General features: G+C 48.5%; 1 protein-coding gene across 5 annotated transcripts in view; it reads left to right on the top strand.

Moving 5' to 3' along the window:
• Window positions 1-465: 465 nt before the first annotated feature.
• The window catches only part of VASH2 (vasohibin 2), a 72350-nt gene continuing 54290 nt past the window's right edge, over window positions 466-18525 (top strand). The window contains exons 1-2 of one of the 5 annotated variants that reach the window (XM_048843146.2): window positions 2811-4491; window positions 5197-5645. In XM_048843146.2, coding sequence (XP_048699103.1) covers window positions 5370-5645 — 276 coding nt within the window. In that variant the 5' untranslated portion in view covers window positions 2811-4491; window positions 5197-5369. The other 4 variants (XM_048843148.2, XM_048843147.2, XM_048843150.2 and 1 more) reach the window with 4 other exon arrangements.

Here is an 18525-nt window from a genome sequence, read left to right as displayed (position 1 = left end):
CTAGGACCCATGAGTTCAGCCCCAGTTTGAGGCTCCACTCCTGAGGTCCTATTGGAGGAGTCCCAGAGAAGCTAATTGGCCCTCTGGCCCTGCGCAAGGAAGCAGCAGGAACAGGAAGCTGACTGAACACCAGGGCTGCTCCCTGTCCTGGACCGTGTCCTGCTTGTTTCTGCTGCCGCTCCCCTGGCTTGATTTTCTGGCATCTGATTTGTGGTTGCGATCACAAGTTTGTCTTTTGCTTCTGATCTTCCCGTATCCTGACCCAGCTGACTCTCGACTCCTGTCATGTGAGTGTGGACTCTGGCTCTGACCAGTAGGTCTGGCTGCCCTTGACCCAGCCGTGACATTGACTTTGTACAATTTCTCCAATGCTCTTTTTTGCTGTCCGGCAAGATACACCAGTCCCTTGGCTCCCAAAGTCCCAGTTGCCTGCTATTCAGGGCTGAGGGGTGGTGCTTGTATTGCCCCCACCCCCGCCCCAGCTGCTTTTCCTGTGGGAATCTCCCATGAGCAGAGGAGAAATCTGCTCTTCTCTTAGGCTCCGTCCCAGCAGTAATTCCACCCACCCTGGCCTCAGCTCAGCTACTTTGTTTACCTGGGATCAGGAATCACTTTTGAAGCCCTTAGCCTGTGGGTGGAGGTGAGAGCAGAGGCTGAAGCTCCTCCAGTTTCCACCAAAGAACACCACCCTGTCTTTCTGTGGTCTGACTAGGGCTCACCATCCATCTTGGAGGTGAACACCAGATGGGAGCTGATAGATTGTCCTTGGTGGGCCATGTTCTTGTGTGTGATGGAGCTGTGTGCCAGAGAGGGGCAGGAGCAGATGCACCAGGCATGGCCAGGACCGGGCTAAACAGCCTGTAATGCTAGGTGAGTCAAACCATGGCCACCTATAGACACGTTGGGTATCCATGGGGTCTGAATCTGGGCCCTTCGCTGCCAAGAGCACAATTCACTCCAACTTGAGTCATTACGGTAGTGACCCCTGCCAGCCCCCTCTGGTGGTGGGTCAGTATTATCTCTGTTAGCTGGCGCACAGGGATGGAAAGCAACTGGCTGCAAAGTCTCACACAACATCATTGAGAGAGGCAGGAAGGAAGCATGGTACTGATACCAGTCCAGCTCCAACCACTAGACTCCACCCACTTCCAAAGCCAGAGAATCCAGGAGTCCTGACTCTGACAGCTAGGCCTTAAATGACAAGACCAACCTCCCTCCCACTCAGGAAGCCATAGAAGGGACCATCTGCTGAGCTCCCCTTTGCAGTGTCACTGTCAGAGACCATTGCTAGTGGGGTGCCAAGTGTCTGAGCAGGGAACTCCTTGAGAGACTCCTAGAGACTTGCAGGTATTTCCCTATGACCCTCTGGGAGCCATGGAAAGAGAGCTGTATTGAAGACACTCTCCTGCTCTAACAAAGGGTGTCTGTTCTCCTAGATAGTCAGCCAGTGGGGCCAGTTTGCAGAACATGGAAGAGCCGTTTGGCGATGGGTTGGAGGATTCACCATGTAGGTGGCAGCAGCTGCAGTGCCTGGGGTCCCCATGGGCCAAGCCTCCACTCCTGACACTCCAAACTAATCTCCCCCTGCTCTCAGGGGGGCCGGTCTTTGGCATTAGCTGCTGGGCCTGTGTGCCTAGGCAGAGGGCTCAGGTATTTCCATCAGGCTGCTCAATGGCAAATGCAGCCATCCACAGAAGTGAAGAAGAATGGAAGTGAAAGAGCAAAACTGGACCATCCGCTGAGATGCTGCAATCAAGTGAGCAGAGCTGGGGAGAGAAGAGGGAGAACTCAAAGGTGGCTGGTGGCAGTAGGGAGGAAAAGCAGTTTGGGAGCCAGGAGAGTAGAAACAAATAGTTAATGATGAATACTGCGGGCTTTGTCTTGGGTGGTAAAGGGTTAAAAATGGGTCTCTTTACTATCACGCTAAACTTTAAAATAGCCGCGTATGATGAAAGGGCAGGTCCATAAAGGTAAGAGGTCAGTCTAGGGGCTTGAAGTCCCAGATTCTGTCCATATTGCATACTTCTACCAGCTGATCTCAACCCAACCAATCCCTGAGGTGGTAGCTGTAGTGAACTCTTGTCCTCTTTTTCTGGAGTAGAAAAAGGACACGATACATGTGGTCAAGGAAATAGAGAGGCATGGGGGTCACTTGCAGTGGTGCCTGTTAATATGGCTCTTGTGGGGGAGCACAGCAGGTTACTTTGGACTAGGTAGCAGCCACATGTCTCCAAACCTGCACATCCCAAGGCTCCAGAGACCTCTCTCCAGATCCCAGAGCTTCCTCAGAGTCCTAAGGAGCCAGATGGAATCTGGCCTCTCTCCCCCCACCTCAGCAGTCCAGAAAAAGTTATTTGTAGACATGTTATGTGTCCTCTCCTGCCACACTCCCCTGTTGGTGACTAATGCAGTCACAGAGTCCAGGCTCAGTGTCATGCATTCCTCTGGGCTGTGACAAGCAGGAGGACTTGAGCTGCAATGGATCCTCCTGTTCATGGGCTGAGTGGGCAACCTCTCTACGGCAGTATCTGGTTTCCAGCCCACACGCACTAAGGAGGAGGTGATGGACTTACCCCAAAGGTGGGTGTGGGAAGAAGCAGAGTGAAGAGGTGATCAGAGAGCCATCCCATGGCATTCCTTCTAGAGTCATTCCAACAACCACCTGGCTCCTTCCTGGCGTAGGCCGCAGCCCCTAGGTTCCGTACGGAATTTCTGAATTAACCCTCTAGAAAGCTGCCTCTGGCTCTCTACAAGCTCTCTCACAGCCCTGTCACGAGAGGTAAGGAATAAGGTCCTGCCTCCCCCAACAGCTCGGGGGAATCCTCTCAGAGAAATCAGTGCAGGGCTTTATGCGTCTCTACAAACAGATCACTTTGCGTGGTGTTGTCAAGAAGCTGTGCAGCTCTTTTTAGAGCAACATTAACGCCCCCAGGGATTTCTGCTCTAAATGCTCTGGGCCTGAGGGAAGGATTCTGTGGAAAACAGGCCTTTCCCTTGCTCCAGTCCAGGCTCTGCAGTTCTGATGCTGCAGCGCTGATAGGGAAGGCTTGAGGGTTCCTGGAGAGCATGTTGCAACGCCAGCAATCCCATTCTGCAACTCCAGCAATCCCATGCTGCCTCAGCCCTGGGGACATGTTCTCTTTCTCCCCCGGCACCTTCCAAAGGAGGGAAGAAAGGGACCAGTGAGGTGGAGTCTCTCCCTGGCTTACAGATAACCCATCCTGCAGTAACACAAGTCTGGACTCAGGGGAATACTGTGGTGCGGTGTAGGTGCTCTGCAAGGTATCACTCTTGAAGGGAAGCAATACTGCTCTTGGCACTGGAATCTGGGCAGTAAGGAAGAGGAGTTGCAAGTTCTCCCTGGGGAGGGGAAATGGGGAAACCTGGTGGGACGATGTGTATGACTGGAATGTTAGTGTCGCTGGTTACAACACACTGAGGTACGGGAGAGAGGGTAAAAGTGGTGGGCAGGGTGGCACTTTCAGCGGTTCTCAAACTGTGGGTCAGGACCCCAGAGTGGGTTGCAACCCCATTTTAATGGGGTTGCCAGGGCTGGTTTAGGCTTGCTGCGGCCCGGGGCCAAAGCTAAAGTCCAAGCCCCAGCACCTGGGGCCAAAGCCGAAGCCCCACTGCCTGAGGCTGAAGCCAAAGCCTGAGGGCTTCAGCCCTGGGCAGTCGGGCTCACGTTGCAGCTCCCCTGTCTGGGGCTGAAGCCCTTGGGCTTCGATTTTTGTCCAAGGCTTTGGCTTTGCACCCTCACCCGCACCCGGAGCAGTGGGGCTTGGGGGGCCTCAGGCTTCGGACCCCCTCCAGGGGTCACGTAGTAATTTTTGCTGTCAGAACGGATTCAAAGTGTAATGAAGTTTGAGAGCCCCTGCTTTAGACCATGGTTCTGTGACTGGATCTGTACAGATACAAATGTCACCCCGTGTGGATCTGATTACAGGACTGAGGTTTTAGATTGTCAACTGTTTGGGACAGGGATTGTCGCTGTGAAGTGTCTTGCAGCCTGTGAGTACCAGAGAAAGCAATAATCTACCCCCATTTAGAATAATTAGCACAGTATGTTAAATAAATGTTCCGACACAGAATACTGTGCTAGAGAATTAATCTTCATCTACGTACAAATGTCTAACATGTCACACCCCGATTTATGATTTAAACGCACTGAACCACTGGGAGCTCCAGGCACCGAGGGCAGCTCAGCTCCAGCTCTGACTGCTCAGATTTCTCCCGCTGGCCCCGCCCCCTGGCAGGATCACCGCCAAGCAGAACTCGGCAAAGCTTCTCAGCCTGGCTTTCCAGCTCCCGGGGCCGCCCCTCTTTGTTGCGGCAGCCAATAGGGGCGCTCGGAACGTCGGCGGCTGCCGGGTAACATGGTTACGTGTCAGAGAGTAACAATCATGGACCATGGGCTAAGGCGAAAGAGGCAGCCGCAGCAGCCCCAGCCTCCCGGAGGGTCCGTGGCGCAATGAATCCCGCTGCGACCAGGTGAGGCGGCGGGGGGCGGACTCAGGGCAGGGGTGGAATGTCTGTTAAAGAGCGGCCGGCAGCAGCAGCAGCGGGGGAAGCAGCCAGGCAGCCACCCGCTCCCTGCCCAGCCCTCTGCTGCTGGGGATCGCTTGCGAGCGGACCCGTCTGGAGCTGAGCCTGATATAAGACTGGTCGTGCTGCAGTCTGGGTCTCTGCTGCTGGCGGCTGGCACAGAATCACCCACCTCCGAGGAAAGAGGAGAGGGTGAGTGTGGAGTGCGGGGTCTCTGGGCTTCAGTTCGAGGGGGATTCTGTTGCGTTTGCATTTTGGACTCCGGCATTGTCTCAGATTGAACCGGGTGATGCAGACAGGGATCTAGCCAGAGTGACAGCCCTAGGCGCGATATGCCGAGGGATCTAGCCAGGTCCAGGTCACTTTGGGAACCCCAGGGGTAATATGGGGAGAGGGATCTAGGTAGATTGCTATTGTCACCCTTGTGTGACGCCTGCAGGAGTTTTACAGAGAGGTGTCTCTCCAGATTGCTATTTTCCTTTTGTCTGTTAGTCTTAGTTGATACGGAAAGGGATCTAGCCATGTTGTTATCCTCTCGTGTGCCAGCCTTAGGTGATGCAGTGAGCTGAATGCTTTGCATAAACTCTGCTCCTCTTCTTCTGCTAACATGCTTTCTCTTTCCCCCTCTTTCTCACCCTCTGCTGGTTTTAGATTCAGCCCACAAGAGAACAAACCCAGCAGCACTCACGCTGGCTAATTTTAGCTAATAACCACTCTGCCTAGTTGCTGTGGCAGCAAGTGAGAGATGGATAAGGCTTCCTTGTTGTGGCATTGAACTGTATACATACGTCCTACTTGGACTACTCTCGCAATTCAAACCCATCATGACAGGCTCTACTTCCAATGCCCACCACTGCCCCCATCCCAAGGGAGCCAAAGGGGGCCGGTCAAGGAGCACTCATGCACGGCCTGTCAGCACAGCCAACAACGGGGGCTCAGAAGAAGAAGACAAAGATGGAGGGGTGCTTTTCCTCGTCAATAAAAGTGGCTTCCCAATCGACGGGCAGACCTGGGAGAGGATGTGGGTGCATGTGGCAAAGGTGCACCCTGCAGGCAGAGAGATGGTGGAGACAATAAGGAATGCTGCATACCTGGCTAAAGTAAGTGGCTCTAGGCCTTGGCAGAACCCTGAGATCTCAAGAAACTTAGTACAGCAGTTGCTTTCCTCTGTCTCATGAAGTGTATGTGTACGTTATAGCTGTTATTTGCACTTAAGCTATAGTTAAAGATGCCTAAGTGTTTCCATTCTAAGCACCTGTTTTGCATCATGAATAATTTCTTGAAAACATCACCTATGGGTTTCTAGGCTTGATTTCTGCCAATATATGTATATGTTTGCAACTATTTGTTGACAGCTCTAATGCTGCACTGGCAATGCAAGTCTTCAATGCCGCAAAGTTTTTTTTGTTTTTAACAGTGAGATAACTATTGCATGTTAGTTATCTCAGTATAAAATCCTAATAGAGATAAAGCACCATATTCTATTATTTTTATTGCTTCAGCACCTAGGAGCCCCAGGCATGGACCCCATTCTTCCAGGTGGGGTACAAAAACAGATCAAAAAGATGGTCCTTTCCCCAAAGAGTTAATACTTAGTTTGTAAGAAAAAAGACAACAGATGTACTTCCCCATCAGTTTGTCTGTATCCAAGGAAACAGATGATGTTGGTCAGTATGATAGGCTATGGTCTCTGCACATCAGCAGCCTAACTTGTCAAGTTTTTTTGGTAGGCATCACAGCAAAGGCGAGCTTTGAGGAAGGATTTGAAGGTGGATAATGAGGTGGCTTTGCAGATGTGTACAGGGAACGCCTCCCAAGTGTGGGGTTTAAATGGGACCCTCTAAGGGTTAACTTGGTGAAAACTCTGCTGGAAGGAACACCAGCTTCTGAAGCCTGTGGGCCTGACGGTATACCTGGGTGGAAATGGGAGAAAGCACAAAGGTGTTTATTTGAAAATTTAACAAGAGGGCAATGGTGACTGGCCTCATGGGCCCGGGTGGAAGTGGGAGGAGACCTTACAGTTCTGAATGACAGATAATAGGTAGGGTGGGGCTAGGTCGTGAAAGATTTTGAAAGGGAAGATAAATCGCTTATATTTGATGTGATAGACAAGAGGGAGCAAATGGAGGGATGCCAACAGATGGGTAATGTGACCAAAGCGATAGGCTAGAGAAATGATCTTTGCAGCAATGCTCTGAATGGATCTGAGTGGGACATTTGTGGAGGCCAGGGAAAAGGATGGTGTAGTAATCAAGATGCGAGATAACAAGAGCTTGGATGAGAGTTTTGCTGTGTGAAAAGACAAGAAAGGTCTTATTTTGCTGATGTTCTGCTGAAAGAATCTGCAAGATTTAGACGTGGACCTCTGTTTAGGTCCTCACATCCAGGCTGAGTTGCACTATAGAGTTTACCGTGAGGTAGCTGGTAGGCAAGGTTGGTGCTATACCCTCCACCTGTGCTTGACCTTGCAGTAAAACTAAAATGCCTTGTCTCCACTAGGGTTTTAGCTAGTGCACTCTAGTTAATCCATGGTAAAAACACACTTTTTTTTTTTTTTTTTAGCGGTCTAGACCAAACCTAATTTGAAAATTAGCAGGTTAACAGCCCTCACTGAGAAGTGCCTTGGAGTGTTCCGGTGAATATTCGTTTTGATTTGGCAGTTAGGAGAGCATGAAAACCGCCCTTCGCGCATGGACAGTGCACTCGGAACACCCCTAACACTTGAAAAGCAACGTTCAGATGGAACTGCAGCTGCGCTGTGCACAAATGTACCATTCGCTCAGCTGCATAGTGACCATGTTCCAGATTGAATGAGGAAGAGCTCTTAAGGGGTCCTGCCTCAGCCAAAGCAATCTTAAACCTTGACTTTACAACCGTGCTGTGGACTTTCCTGGCCTTTGAGTTCTTTATTTATGCTCTATCCCTGTCTTTTACCCTGTGTCTGTCTTCTCTGTTTAGAATGTAAGCTCATTAGGGCAGGGGCTGCCACGTACTCTGTGCAGTGCCTTGTATACCTGGCTAAAGTAAGTGGCTCTAGGCCTTGGCAGAACCCTGAGATCTCAAGAAACTTAGTACAGCAGTTGCTTTCCTCTGTCTCATGAAGTGTATGTGTGGGCTTGTACTGTGGGGCCCCATTCTTGGTTGGTGCCTAAGCACTATAGTAATAAACAGGAATAATAATAATTGCACAAGCTTGACATTCTCTTAATAAAGAGGGTGAAATCCTGGCCCCATTGCGTTCAATAGCAAATTTCCCACAGACTTCAGTGGGGCCAGGATTTCACCTAGAATGTGTGTTTATGAGACTTTGGCAAAGTTTAGGTCGGGGACTGGACTTCACAGCTGGAGCCCATCTCTTCCCCCCTGCCCCTTATATCTCTACTGATTTATGAATGCAAGACTGAAAAACCCTTGGTGAGGAATAGATAGTTTGCATGTAGCTTTGTATTAACATATTAGTTTAATGAACGACTGAGCTGGGGGTAGGTGGACATAGGGCATGTAAGCCATGGTGAACAGTTTAACGTTTCTGCTGGCAACATTTCCTGCTGAGACTAGCAGGTTTGTTTTGCTCTTCACACTCTGGTTGTCTCTCTGCTACTGCATTAGTAATCATACTGTATTTAACTATCTGTCTACCCTCAGAGATTATGGCTTTGATTCTCTAGTGGTGAGATCTACACTAGTGCAGATCAGGAGTTTTTACTCCTGGGAAAGAAGATTGGGATAGGCAGGAGGGAATGGTTTGATAAATGTAGTATGTGTATGAACTTCAGATGGCTAGTTATATCCCTGTTCTTTGCCTAGGTTAGTAACTAGGAGCCCTGTGCTTCTCTCTGCTCTGTGACACAGAGGTGGGCAAATTCATGGAAGGAGAAGAAGAGAAAAGGCCCAGATCCATAAAGGGACTTAGGCACTGCAATGCCTAACTTTTAGGCACCGAGAAAATCACTCGAACAACTTTGGGATCCACAAAGCCTGAGTTCGGTGCCTAGGCTTCATGTAAAAGCCAATATGCTAGGTGGGGAGATGCCTGAGCTAGCCAATGAGAGATGCCAAGAAGTGGGGAGGGCTAAGCTCCACCCTTCTGACAGAGTTCAGCACGTAAGTCTGGGCTGCAGGGAGGTGCCCATCTCTGCTTGTGATTCACAACTGGGAACTCCTCTCCCGGAGTCAGGTGGCTTAGGTGCCTAAGCCGTTTCTTACAAGAATGAGTTAGGCACTTGCCTAGTGCCACACAATGGACCATTGGGATGGGGAGGAGCAGGAGGATGACCATGACCTCTTCTATAACTTTTAGCCCAGTAGTTAGGGTATTCCCCCAGGATGTGGGAGACCCCCGTTCAGTTCTGCCTTCTACTTGATAAGAAGGGATTTGGACAAGGGCTCCCCGCCTCTCAGGAGGGGGCATCAATCATTGGACTGTGGGATATTGTGATGTGGGACTCTCTCTCTGTCTCTTCCGTAGAAGTTGAATAATTAGTTAGGCCAGAGATAGGGATTCTCACTCCTTAGCCGAGTGGTTAGGGCACTCACTTGAGAGGTCTGGGATCGCTATTCAAATGCCTTATCAGACAAAGAGGGAATTGAACCAGGGTCTCCCCTATCCCAGAGATGTTACCTAATCTTTGGGCTAAAGGGAGGCTGCCTCTTCCTGTCCCCAGGCATTTTGTATGGAGTTAGGTGTACTCAGTATGCCTACTGGATTGGGCCCCACAGGCAAGATAAGAGGAGGAGTGCCTATCTTCCCCCAGTTTGTGGATCGCTCTGGGACTTCGATGTAAGTAAGACTTGAAATGTAAGATGACTTGAAACACTTTATTTTTAATCTGGTTTGTGTGGGCAAAAGTGGTAGTGGTCTATAGACTGTAAGACACGCACACTTTTTCCGTTCAGAATGTAGAGGGCTAGACACGGTGTGTAGGCCTTCCTGCTTAAAGCAAGGCAGAAGTGCACATGCCCAGATGCAGAAATATAGGTGCTCAGGGAACTTCTGCAACAAAAATGTAGGGTGCTGTGTGAGTTTAAGGCACCTACAGGGTTCGGCAGCCGCTGAGTGGGGTTTTTGTGGATTGCAGTGATGCCTAAATCTGGATTTAAGTTCCTCTGTGGAACTTGGCTTAAGTTTCCAGCTTTTTTCCCCTTTCCTTGAGCTTGCAGGAGCCCCTCTGTCTGAGCACCGCACCACTGTGGCACTGCATGTGGCAACCAGGAGCAGTCACTCCCCAGGATTCTTCCCCTCGGGCTCAAACACCAGAGTTATTTCCTCCAGAAAGTCAGCAGTCCTGATCACCACATCACCTCCCCTGCTTGGAGGCTGTAGAGCTCAGGTGCAGCGTGGAGAACCCATAGCAGCCCATCCCAAAGAATCCACTCGTCTGGAACATCCCTTCCTCATGGATCCTCAGGTTCTCTTGGAGTTTGAAGGCCCACACTCTGCTCTCTTTAAGGCTGTAAAGCCCTGCCCCCGGTAGGAGCATGGAGCAGAAATCCTACAAGACGAACTGGCTGAATCAAGTGGAGTTCTTGAATTCTCTTCCCTACTCCTGGGAGGGCTTTACTGCAAGGGCGTGTGGAGTTGGGCCTAGCAAAGTAACTCATATGGAAGTTGGAAAGATAAGTGACTGTCACCTGAGCGTCCCTTCCCTGGGGAGGTGTTTCTCAAATGACAGTTGAGATCCACGTGAAGTGGGAAGGTTTGACTTCAGCGTGTCATGCTTCCTCTGAAGTGTTAGTTATGTCCTGGGCAGAGGTCAATGATACTGCATGTGGGCCATTGGTCTATGCTGTTACGGCAGCTCCTGGGTCCTATAGGAAGTAGCCAGGATGAGATGCTGTTAGATGAAGGGTCCATCTGCACCTGGTGGAATGAAGCACTTGTCATGCCTTCATTAATGACATGGAAATGGATCAAGCTGTCTAAACCAATGGCCAAAGTGTTTCCAACGCAGACTGAGAGGGGATGGCAGGAGGAGCTGACAATCACAATGTGTTGACAATCACAGTCAGCAGCAGTTGGGTTCCTAGTGTAGTTCCTGCTGCTTATTTCTTTGATTTTCCTCTCCCCCGTTAATATAATAGCATGGACCAGGTCTTGTCCTGGAATGTGATCTACTCCTGCTTAGGAGTGCAATATTGTAAACTATGGTACTAATGATAACATCATAGCTGCTTGGCTGCTGACACTTTACTATGCTACTCACAGGCTCATGGAGTTTTTCTTTGCATCATGTTTTGTGCCATCTTTTAGCTGAGCCATAGGCAATTTGTGTTAGGAAGAGACTGGATTTGGGATCTTGTGTTAATACATCAGGTACTGGTGTCTTTTCTAGCAGGTTCTGCTCTTTGTGTATCTGGCAACACTTTTCCTGGTGATAGTCTTTAGATTTAGACTCTGTTGTGGACCCTTTAGCTGACTTGAAACACTTTATTTTTAATTTGGTTTGTGTGGGCAATAGTGGTGGTGGTATATAGACTGTAAGACACGCACACTTTTTCCGTTCAGAGTGCAGAGGGCTAGACAAGGTGTGTAGGCCTTCCTGTATCTGTAGATTTCCTCTTGAGTGGAAAGGACTGAAAGGTCAGAGTTCCTTTGACGACTTCACTGTTGACCAGCATCTCTAGTTGCAATTCGAAGATAGCAAAGCACATACTGGACTTGATTCTCTCCCCTTGCTTTCCAGTCCCAAGGGGTTTGCTGCATCATACGACTTACACTTGGAATGTCTGTGATTGATGAAGCAACTGGGGAACGATCTACTTGCAGCAGAAACATTCCAAGTATACCAGCACGCGGAAGGCCACCTGATATAGCTGAACGCTGGGTAGCACTGGTGGTGCTTTCCTTCTCTCACTGTATTTCAGTATCTTCAGAGTTGAATCCCCATTCCATGTTATGTACACGCGAGCCTTGTAATAGTGTAGAGATAACACTTGATACCTGTCAACTAGACAGCTGGATAGTTTCATGTGTTCTTTTCCTGAAAGGTCAGGCTACTACTTCCTGATCAATGGGAGAATTACCATCTCCTAGTGCTTCATTCTCCTTCCTCTATGGTGCAACAGGAGACCTTCAGGCACCTTTAAGGGGAGATGGGCCCAGTCCCACCTGTGACTAGTTAGCTGCCTCCCAGTTGATGCCAGGGGACAAATGATTGCCTGAACGCACCTGGTCCTTATAGAGGCCCTCAAATGATCAGTTGGGCTGGTGAACTACAAGGAGTAGAAAATGGAGCCCTGGCTCTTGGATGGGTCCTAGGTAAATGGACTGGGGAAGAAAAGCATTGTAGTGCATAGAAAGGTTCCTATAGAAATCCCTGGGTCAGGGCACTGGCTGAGAGAGGTGAGAGAAAAGTCCCTGGGACTGTAGCCCGGGTAGGGCAGAAGAACTTCTTTATTTTGATATTTTGCCTAAGTATCTGGTTAACCAATAACTTGTGCCCGGAGGCCAGGGCCGGAAGTAGTCACTGGTGTAGCACTGATTTTTCTCAAGCTGGTAAGAGAGTCCACTAGCTTACACCTTCCTTCTAAAAAGTGAATCTTAGTCTCTTTTATATTTTCAGTAACTAAAAGCTGAACCTGATTTCTATTTACATAGCTACTTGCGTGAATTTGATGAGTTCAGTTTGGACTCTGAATCATTTTAATTCCCAGTGATGGGCGATGACTTTTCCTCCCTTTCCAGACAGTTGCATTTGACTGAACTAATCATCTTAGCATTAGACTCAGAACTTCTTAGTGTGGAGCAGTAAGCAGCTCCTGAGTTTGTCTGTTGGGCTGCTGTTAGTGGGACAGATGTAAGTTACAGAAACACAAGGCTGATTTTTCTCCCTCTACCTCCCAACGCCAGATTCTCTGGAAATGAAGATCTCTCTCTCTCAAACCCGATGGAGTGGCCAGTTTGGAAATGCCAGCGTCTTCAGGATTGTCCCCGTTCCCACCCTGCCCCCATCTTCAGTTTGTTATCAGCGCCTAGTACATGGTTCTGGTCCTTTAGCTAGTGCCAACTATAGTGCCTTTGCTATAGTGTCAGCTAGCCTCTGCTCTCGAAGCGTCTTGCAAACGCGAATGAGTGAAGCCTACCTACAGTCACTCTGATGGCTCCACTCTGCTGAGTAATAATGGGAGTACTTACGGAGGGAGGGCACAGAATCAGGCGCTGGGGTCAGTAAGTATTACATAGGGGAGACTGAGGTGCAGAGGCATTAAGTGACTTGCACAAGGTCATGTAGGAAGCCTGTGGCGGGGCTGGCAATAGAATCCATATTGCTTGAAACCCGGTCCTGTGAAAAGTACTAGCCTCAAGACAATCCCTCCTCTCTGTGTGGGCTTTAATACAGACTTTGGACCTGACTTTGGTCTCACCCATATCTTATACTGGGGTGGCCCCCTTGTCTTCAGTGGAATTATTCTTGAATAGCATTGGTATGAGATCAGAATCTGCCCCTTTGTTGTATGTCTCTGTTAATCTGTCACTCACTTTATAATTTATGAATGGCTGGGTTCATGTTTCCTTCCACTCTGTGCTCCTTCAGCTGTTCAGTTATCCCATTACAAACTCTTGCAGATGTCTTGCATCTGTTGGGACATGTGGCTATGACTGGCGTACTCTGTTTTTGATGGCATAGTATTGACACAGAGCCACGCTTCTCTTTTAAATGGGAGGCTAAAACTTTGCTGCATTAGCATTTCATGCATTGTTTGTATGGAATGAGCAGGTAGAATTGTGGGAGGACTGAACTTAGCACCTTTGTCTGGAGTAGTTGCCAACTCTAGGTGTAAATTGAATGGAAAAATGCAAGTTGGAGGCATGGAACTTACCCCTAGTTGCTTAGCCTAGTTGTAAATGTGCTAAAACAGAGGCTCTCAAACTTTAGCAACCCGAGGACCCCCATTTTGATGTAAAAATTTTCGTGGACCCTCAAGCGCCCCGCTCAGCCCCAAACCCTGCCCCCATGCCACCCCTTCCGCCAAGGCTCCACCCCTGCCCCACTTCTTCCTGCCCCCGCTCCACCCCTGCCCCTCCTCTTCCACCCTTTCTGCCCCCTCGCCTGAGTGCATCCCATCCCTGCTCCTCTCCCTCCCTCCCTCCCAACACCTCTGTCACGCCAGGGAACCAAGAGTACTCCAGGGGGTCCGCCGGCCCCACTGATCAACTCCTCCCCTCCCTCCCAACTCCTCCTGCACATCACTGAACAGCTGTTCCCTAGCTTGCAGGAAGCACTGGGAGGGAGGGGAAGGAGCTGATCAGCGGGGCCGGCGGATCCCCTGGAGTACCCTTGCGGACCCCAGTCTCAGAAATGCTGTGCTAAAAGATGTTAATTTATAATGAACTTATCCAGCTAGTGTTACTCAAGGTATAAAACAATAAAGCGCATTGAGATTTTTAGCTTTTGGAGTTCTTTGTTTATAAGACAGTCCTCAGATATAAATTTCAGAAGTTCACTTGGATTCCATGGACCAAATTCATCCCTAGCATAACTGTAGTGATCCGTGGAGTTATTCCAAAGACTAATTTGGCCCTATGTATTTAACTCAAAGTCTCTGTCTCTGAGTAAGTACACAGATGATGTGAACTACACTATAGAGAACTGTATTATTATTATTTGGAGGAAGGTTTCCACAGGCTATTTCTGCTTGTGATGCACTCCCCTATAGGTGATGTTCTGCAGGGAGTAGTGAGTAGCTGTCCACCAAGAGTCAGTGCCTCTGAAGCCAAACGGTATGTGTTCCCTTGGTATTTGAATGAGAGCGGCAAAGGGTGCTTCAGAAAGTAGGGTCCCTGTCACTTCGCTTCCTGCATGTGGCAAGGAGAAGAGAGACTCTCAGTGGGGACAGCACAGGAGAAAGAGACTAATGGGTTTCTGAAACTAAAATTTCCTGAGGAGACACAGGACCTTTGGTCTGACAGCTCTGTCAAGATATGTTAATAGTAAATGGTGCAACAGTACTAACCTGGGGTGACATCCTGGCTCTATCTATGGTACTTATATGCCCCCCCACCCCAATTGCCTTAGTATCTGAGCACTCCACAATCTTTACTGTGTTTATCCTCACAACGCCCCTGTGAGGTAGGGAAGTGCTGTTGTCCTGTTTTACACACGGGGAACAGAGGCCCAGTGATTTGTCTGTACCCAGGTCTCCCAAGGCCTAGGCTAGGGCCTCAACCACAAGACCACCCTTCCTCCCTATTCTGCTCTATGGAAATCATGAGCAAAACTTCATCAGAGCTAGGTTTTAACCTCTGGTATTTATTTAAGACACTGGCTTTTGTAATTGCTTGCATATTGCAAATAGAATAACACCTGCCCACGCAGTGTTGATAATTTTCAGCATTCGAGCTCTCTACTGTCATTTAAACTTGCTAAGCAAACTCCTGGCTGTTTGATGCTTATACTAAAAGTTTACTTAAATATGTGTTATCTGCTGGCTAGCTTTTAGATCCATTCTTTTCGTCAAACACAGAACCTATTCACCACTTCCTTTCCCTATCCCCCGACTGCTGGAATTAGAACTAACAAGGTTTTCAGTGCAATTACCTGTACCCCTCTGTAGATATTCAGGTAATCTGATCTACATGGAGAACTTGTCCTTCTAACAACTAGATGTGTCTGGCACAATGTCTTTCCTGATCAGCATCTTGACTCTGTGCTGGATTGGCCAGCTCAGGACTCTGTTACATGGAACTATATCAGCCTCAGCAAGTGCCTAATCCTGGGAGGGGCTGAGCACCTGCTGTTTCCATTGACTTCAGTGGTAGTGGGGGTGTGGTCTCTGGGGTGGGGCCAAAGATGAAGGGTTTGGGGTGAAGAAGGGGGCTCAGGAAGCTCTCAGAAGTGGTAACATGTCCCTCTGGCCCCGAGTCACAGAGGCGGCCAGGGGGACTCTGCGTGCTGCCCCTGTCCGCAGGGTTCCCGGCCAAAGGGAGCTGCGGAGCTGGCGCTTGGCGTGAGGGCAGCGCACAGAGTCTCGATGGTGGCCCCTGTGCCTCGGAGCCACAGGGACATGCCGGCTGCTCCCAGAAGCTGCACGGAGCCGGGGCAGGCAGAGAGCCAGGGCAGGCAAGAAGCTTGCCTTGGCATTGCTGCGCCACTGGCTGGACTTTTAATGGCCCAGTCAGCGGTGCTGACCGGGGCCACCAGGGTCCCTTTTCGACTGGGCGTTCCAGTCGAAAACTGGACGCCTGGCAACCCTACCCCTTTTTCCCGCCCCATCCTCCAACATGCCCCTTCCTTCTCTTTCTGCTGGAATAGGAGGGTGACTCATAAAGCTGCTTCTACCTCTCTTCTGGTAGTGGAGAAGGTGAATTCTCGGCAGGGTTTGCCCTAAGAGACTGGAGAGGCTGGCCCACCATTTACTATGGTCTCTTGCGTTATATTGGTTTTCAGACCTACATGGGAAATATTTGTCTCAGTGTTACCTGTCCAGGGCATCCATGTGTCTCTTGTTTGCTCTAGTTAACAGTCTTTCCCTGGCAGTTTTGCGGAGCTGAGAAGAAAGTTGAAGAGTGGCCTGTCTGGAGTTAAGCTATTTAACTTCTACTAATCTGTTTTGCTTCCAGGCTTTATTGTAAGAGGCTTTCAGCCCGAGGTGCCTGCTTTGCTTGGCGTATCACAAACAACAAATGTTACCCTTGAATGTGTGAACTGAATTCTGTCACAGCATGAAGGGCCAAATCCAGGTCTGAGCAGCCTGGGTGCATTGGGAGGAAGAGGTTGAGAGGGCTCAGGAAGCTGTAACAGGTGGCTTGTGCTTTGGGAGCAGAAGTGGGGGAGGCCAACCAGCTCTGCCGTCAGCACTAGTAGCCTCAGAGATGTGTGTCTTGGTGAGGAGCCGGTCTTACTGGATGGTGCCTGTGGAGCTATTTGCAAAGAAGCGCTTGCTGCCCAGTGCCCTGGAGTCATTCCCCATAGGCATAGTGCCTCTGCAGCCACCTTCCCCCCCCCCACCTCCCCCGTGGCACTGCCTGTAGGTTCCCTGTCTGTCTGAGCACACAGAGAGTTGGGTTTGAAAGTATTATTGCATGGCTTGAGCTGTAAGCGCTTGGAAATTCAGTGTGGGCTGGAGCATGGAGAGCTCCGCAGAAAACAAACTTCTGTTTTCCCCTTGCTGCCCAGTCCTACAGGGTGCTGAGCACCGCCTGTGAAATGCTGAACCTCCTCAGCAACCACTGAAGTCAGGGAAAGTTGAAGGTGCTCAGTGTCTTGCAGGATTAGGTCCTTGGTTGCTACCTTGGGGGGAAATTGTCTGCTGTGTGGTTCTGAGACACAGCGGAGTTCCTTGCCTGGCCTTCCTGGGTTCCAGGCAGACCCATCCTTCATGCTTTAACATAATTGATAGTGGAATGGTTTCAAGCATAACAATCCTGCAAATCTGACCTTTCTTGAGCCATTTAGTGTCTGTCTGTGAGGGCCTGTATGTGCCTCACATGCTTGAAAAAAGATAAAAATCATTTTAAACTGCATTCTCTGACTTCACATACATACAAAACTTCACTATCGAGTCGTTCCTAATGGGACACTGTGAGATTATTCATAGCGTGGTAGCATCCAAGCGCCCCAATCGGGATTGGGGTCTCTGTTAGGTGCTGTACAAACATAAAGGGTTGGAGTGCTTGGCGTTGGCCTGAGTCGGCTTCTCTGGAAGTCAATGGGAGTTTTCACATTGGGAGCAGAGTACAGCTAACATGGAGTGCTTTTGAATAGCCCACCCAAAATGAGGGTGTGTCTGTGTAACGTAAAAAGAAAGGGGCGATTTTACTCTTATGTTTACAACAGCATAAATGACTAAACCTGAAATTATTTGAAACAATCCATGTTATTTTTCACCATTTTTACTGTGTGCAGTTCCTGCATTTTGGGCACATTCTGGTCTGTGTGCAGCAGCCCACTGTCCCAATGGTTGTGTTGCAAGAAGTAAAGGGGAATATTTTGCAGGCAGACACAAAACATTTCTTTGTTTAACTATTTATTTATTTAGGGGGTTTTAACAGGTTTACAAATCCTTGCCATGTAAATATCAGAGACAAAATAATGATCATTATAACAGTGAGCTTTTGTTAAGTGAGACCTTATAGATTGATTGATCACTTTATTTAACATAGCATTGCCATAATAGTGAATGAGTCTCTTTACACTACCCACATTGATGTTGAAAAATATATTTTTCTCCTCATAAAGCTATTTTAAAAAATCCTTAACATACATGAATTTTCCATACAAGTATTAACAAATCTGATTTATAACCTGTGTTTGTTATCATTAAAAGACACATTTGTGTTTAGTCAATGTCTTATTGTTTGGTGGTTTATTTATTTATTTTTAAAAAATTTTTTTGGTTCAAACTCCAAAAATGGTAACCATACATTATAAATGTCTTGATCCTAGGCTGTCGTATTTTCCATTGAAAGGATTTCCCATACTTTATTTCTCCATGTCACTGATGTTGGAGGATCTGTGTGTATGTGTGTGTTTTTATTTTATTTTTTTCTTTGAAAAAGGACTGATCACCCATCTGGCTGCCAGTAGCAATTGTCTAAAATGTATAGTTTGGGTCTAACCTGTCTGAGTCTTCTAAACACCTTGGGTGAAAGGACCTATTGAAACTGGTAGGAGTTTTGCTATTGGCATGAACAATGTTAAGATTTCACCCACTTTTTCTGAACATTGCTTTCCTGACACCCAACCCATGGATGTGTGAATTGCTCAATCTGTGTGAATACAATTATTAAAAATTCACATTGTCTACTTGAGATTAGGTTTATAATGATTGCAGTTGTTACTTGTTCAGTTCAGCATTCAAACTAGTTTAAAATGATAAACTGGAGTTCAAATGTATTAAGCAATCAGAATTGGGTACAGCTGCAGTATAGTAGTTTACTGAAGGGATTTGCAGGAAATGTTCAGGAATTTGGGAAACAATCGGAAACTATTCTACCATCACAAGGTATGGGGAGGTAATTCTTAAGGCCAATTCTGCCTT

This window comes from Caretta caretta, chromosome 3, assembly GCF_965140235.1.
Source record: "Caretta caretta isolate rCarCar2 chromosome 3, rCarCar1.hap1, whole genome shotgun sequence".
Taxonomy (NCBI): Eukaryota; Metazoa; Chordata; order Testudines; family Cheloniidae; genus Caretta; species Caretta caretta.
This window is presented reverse-complemented; position numbering and strand designations above follow the sequence as displayed.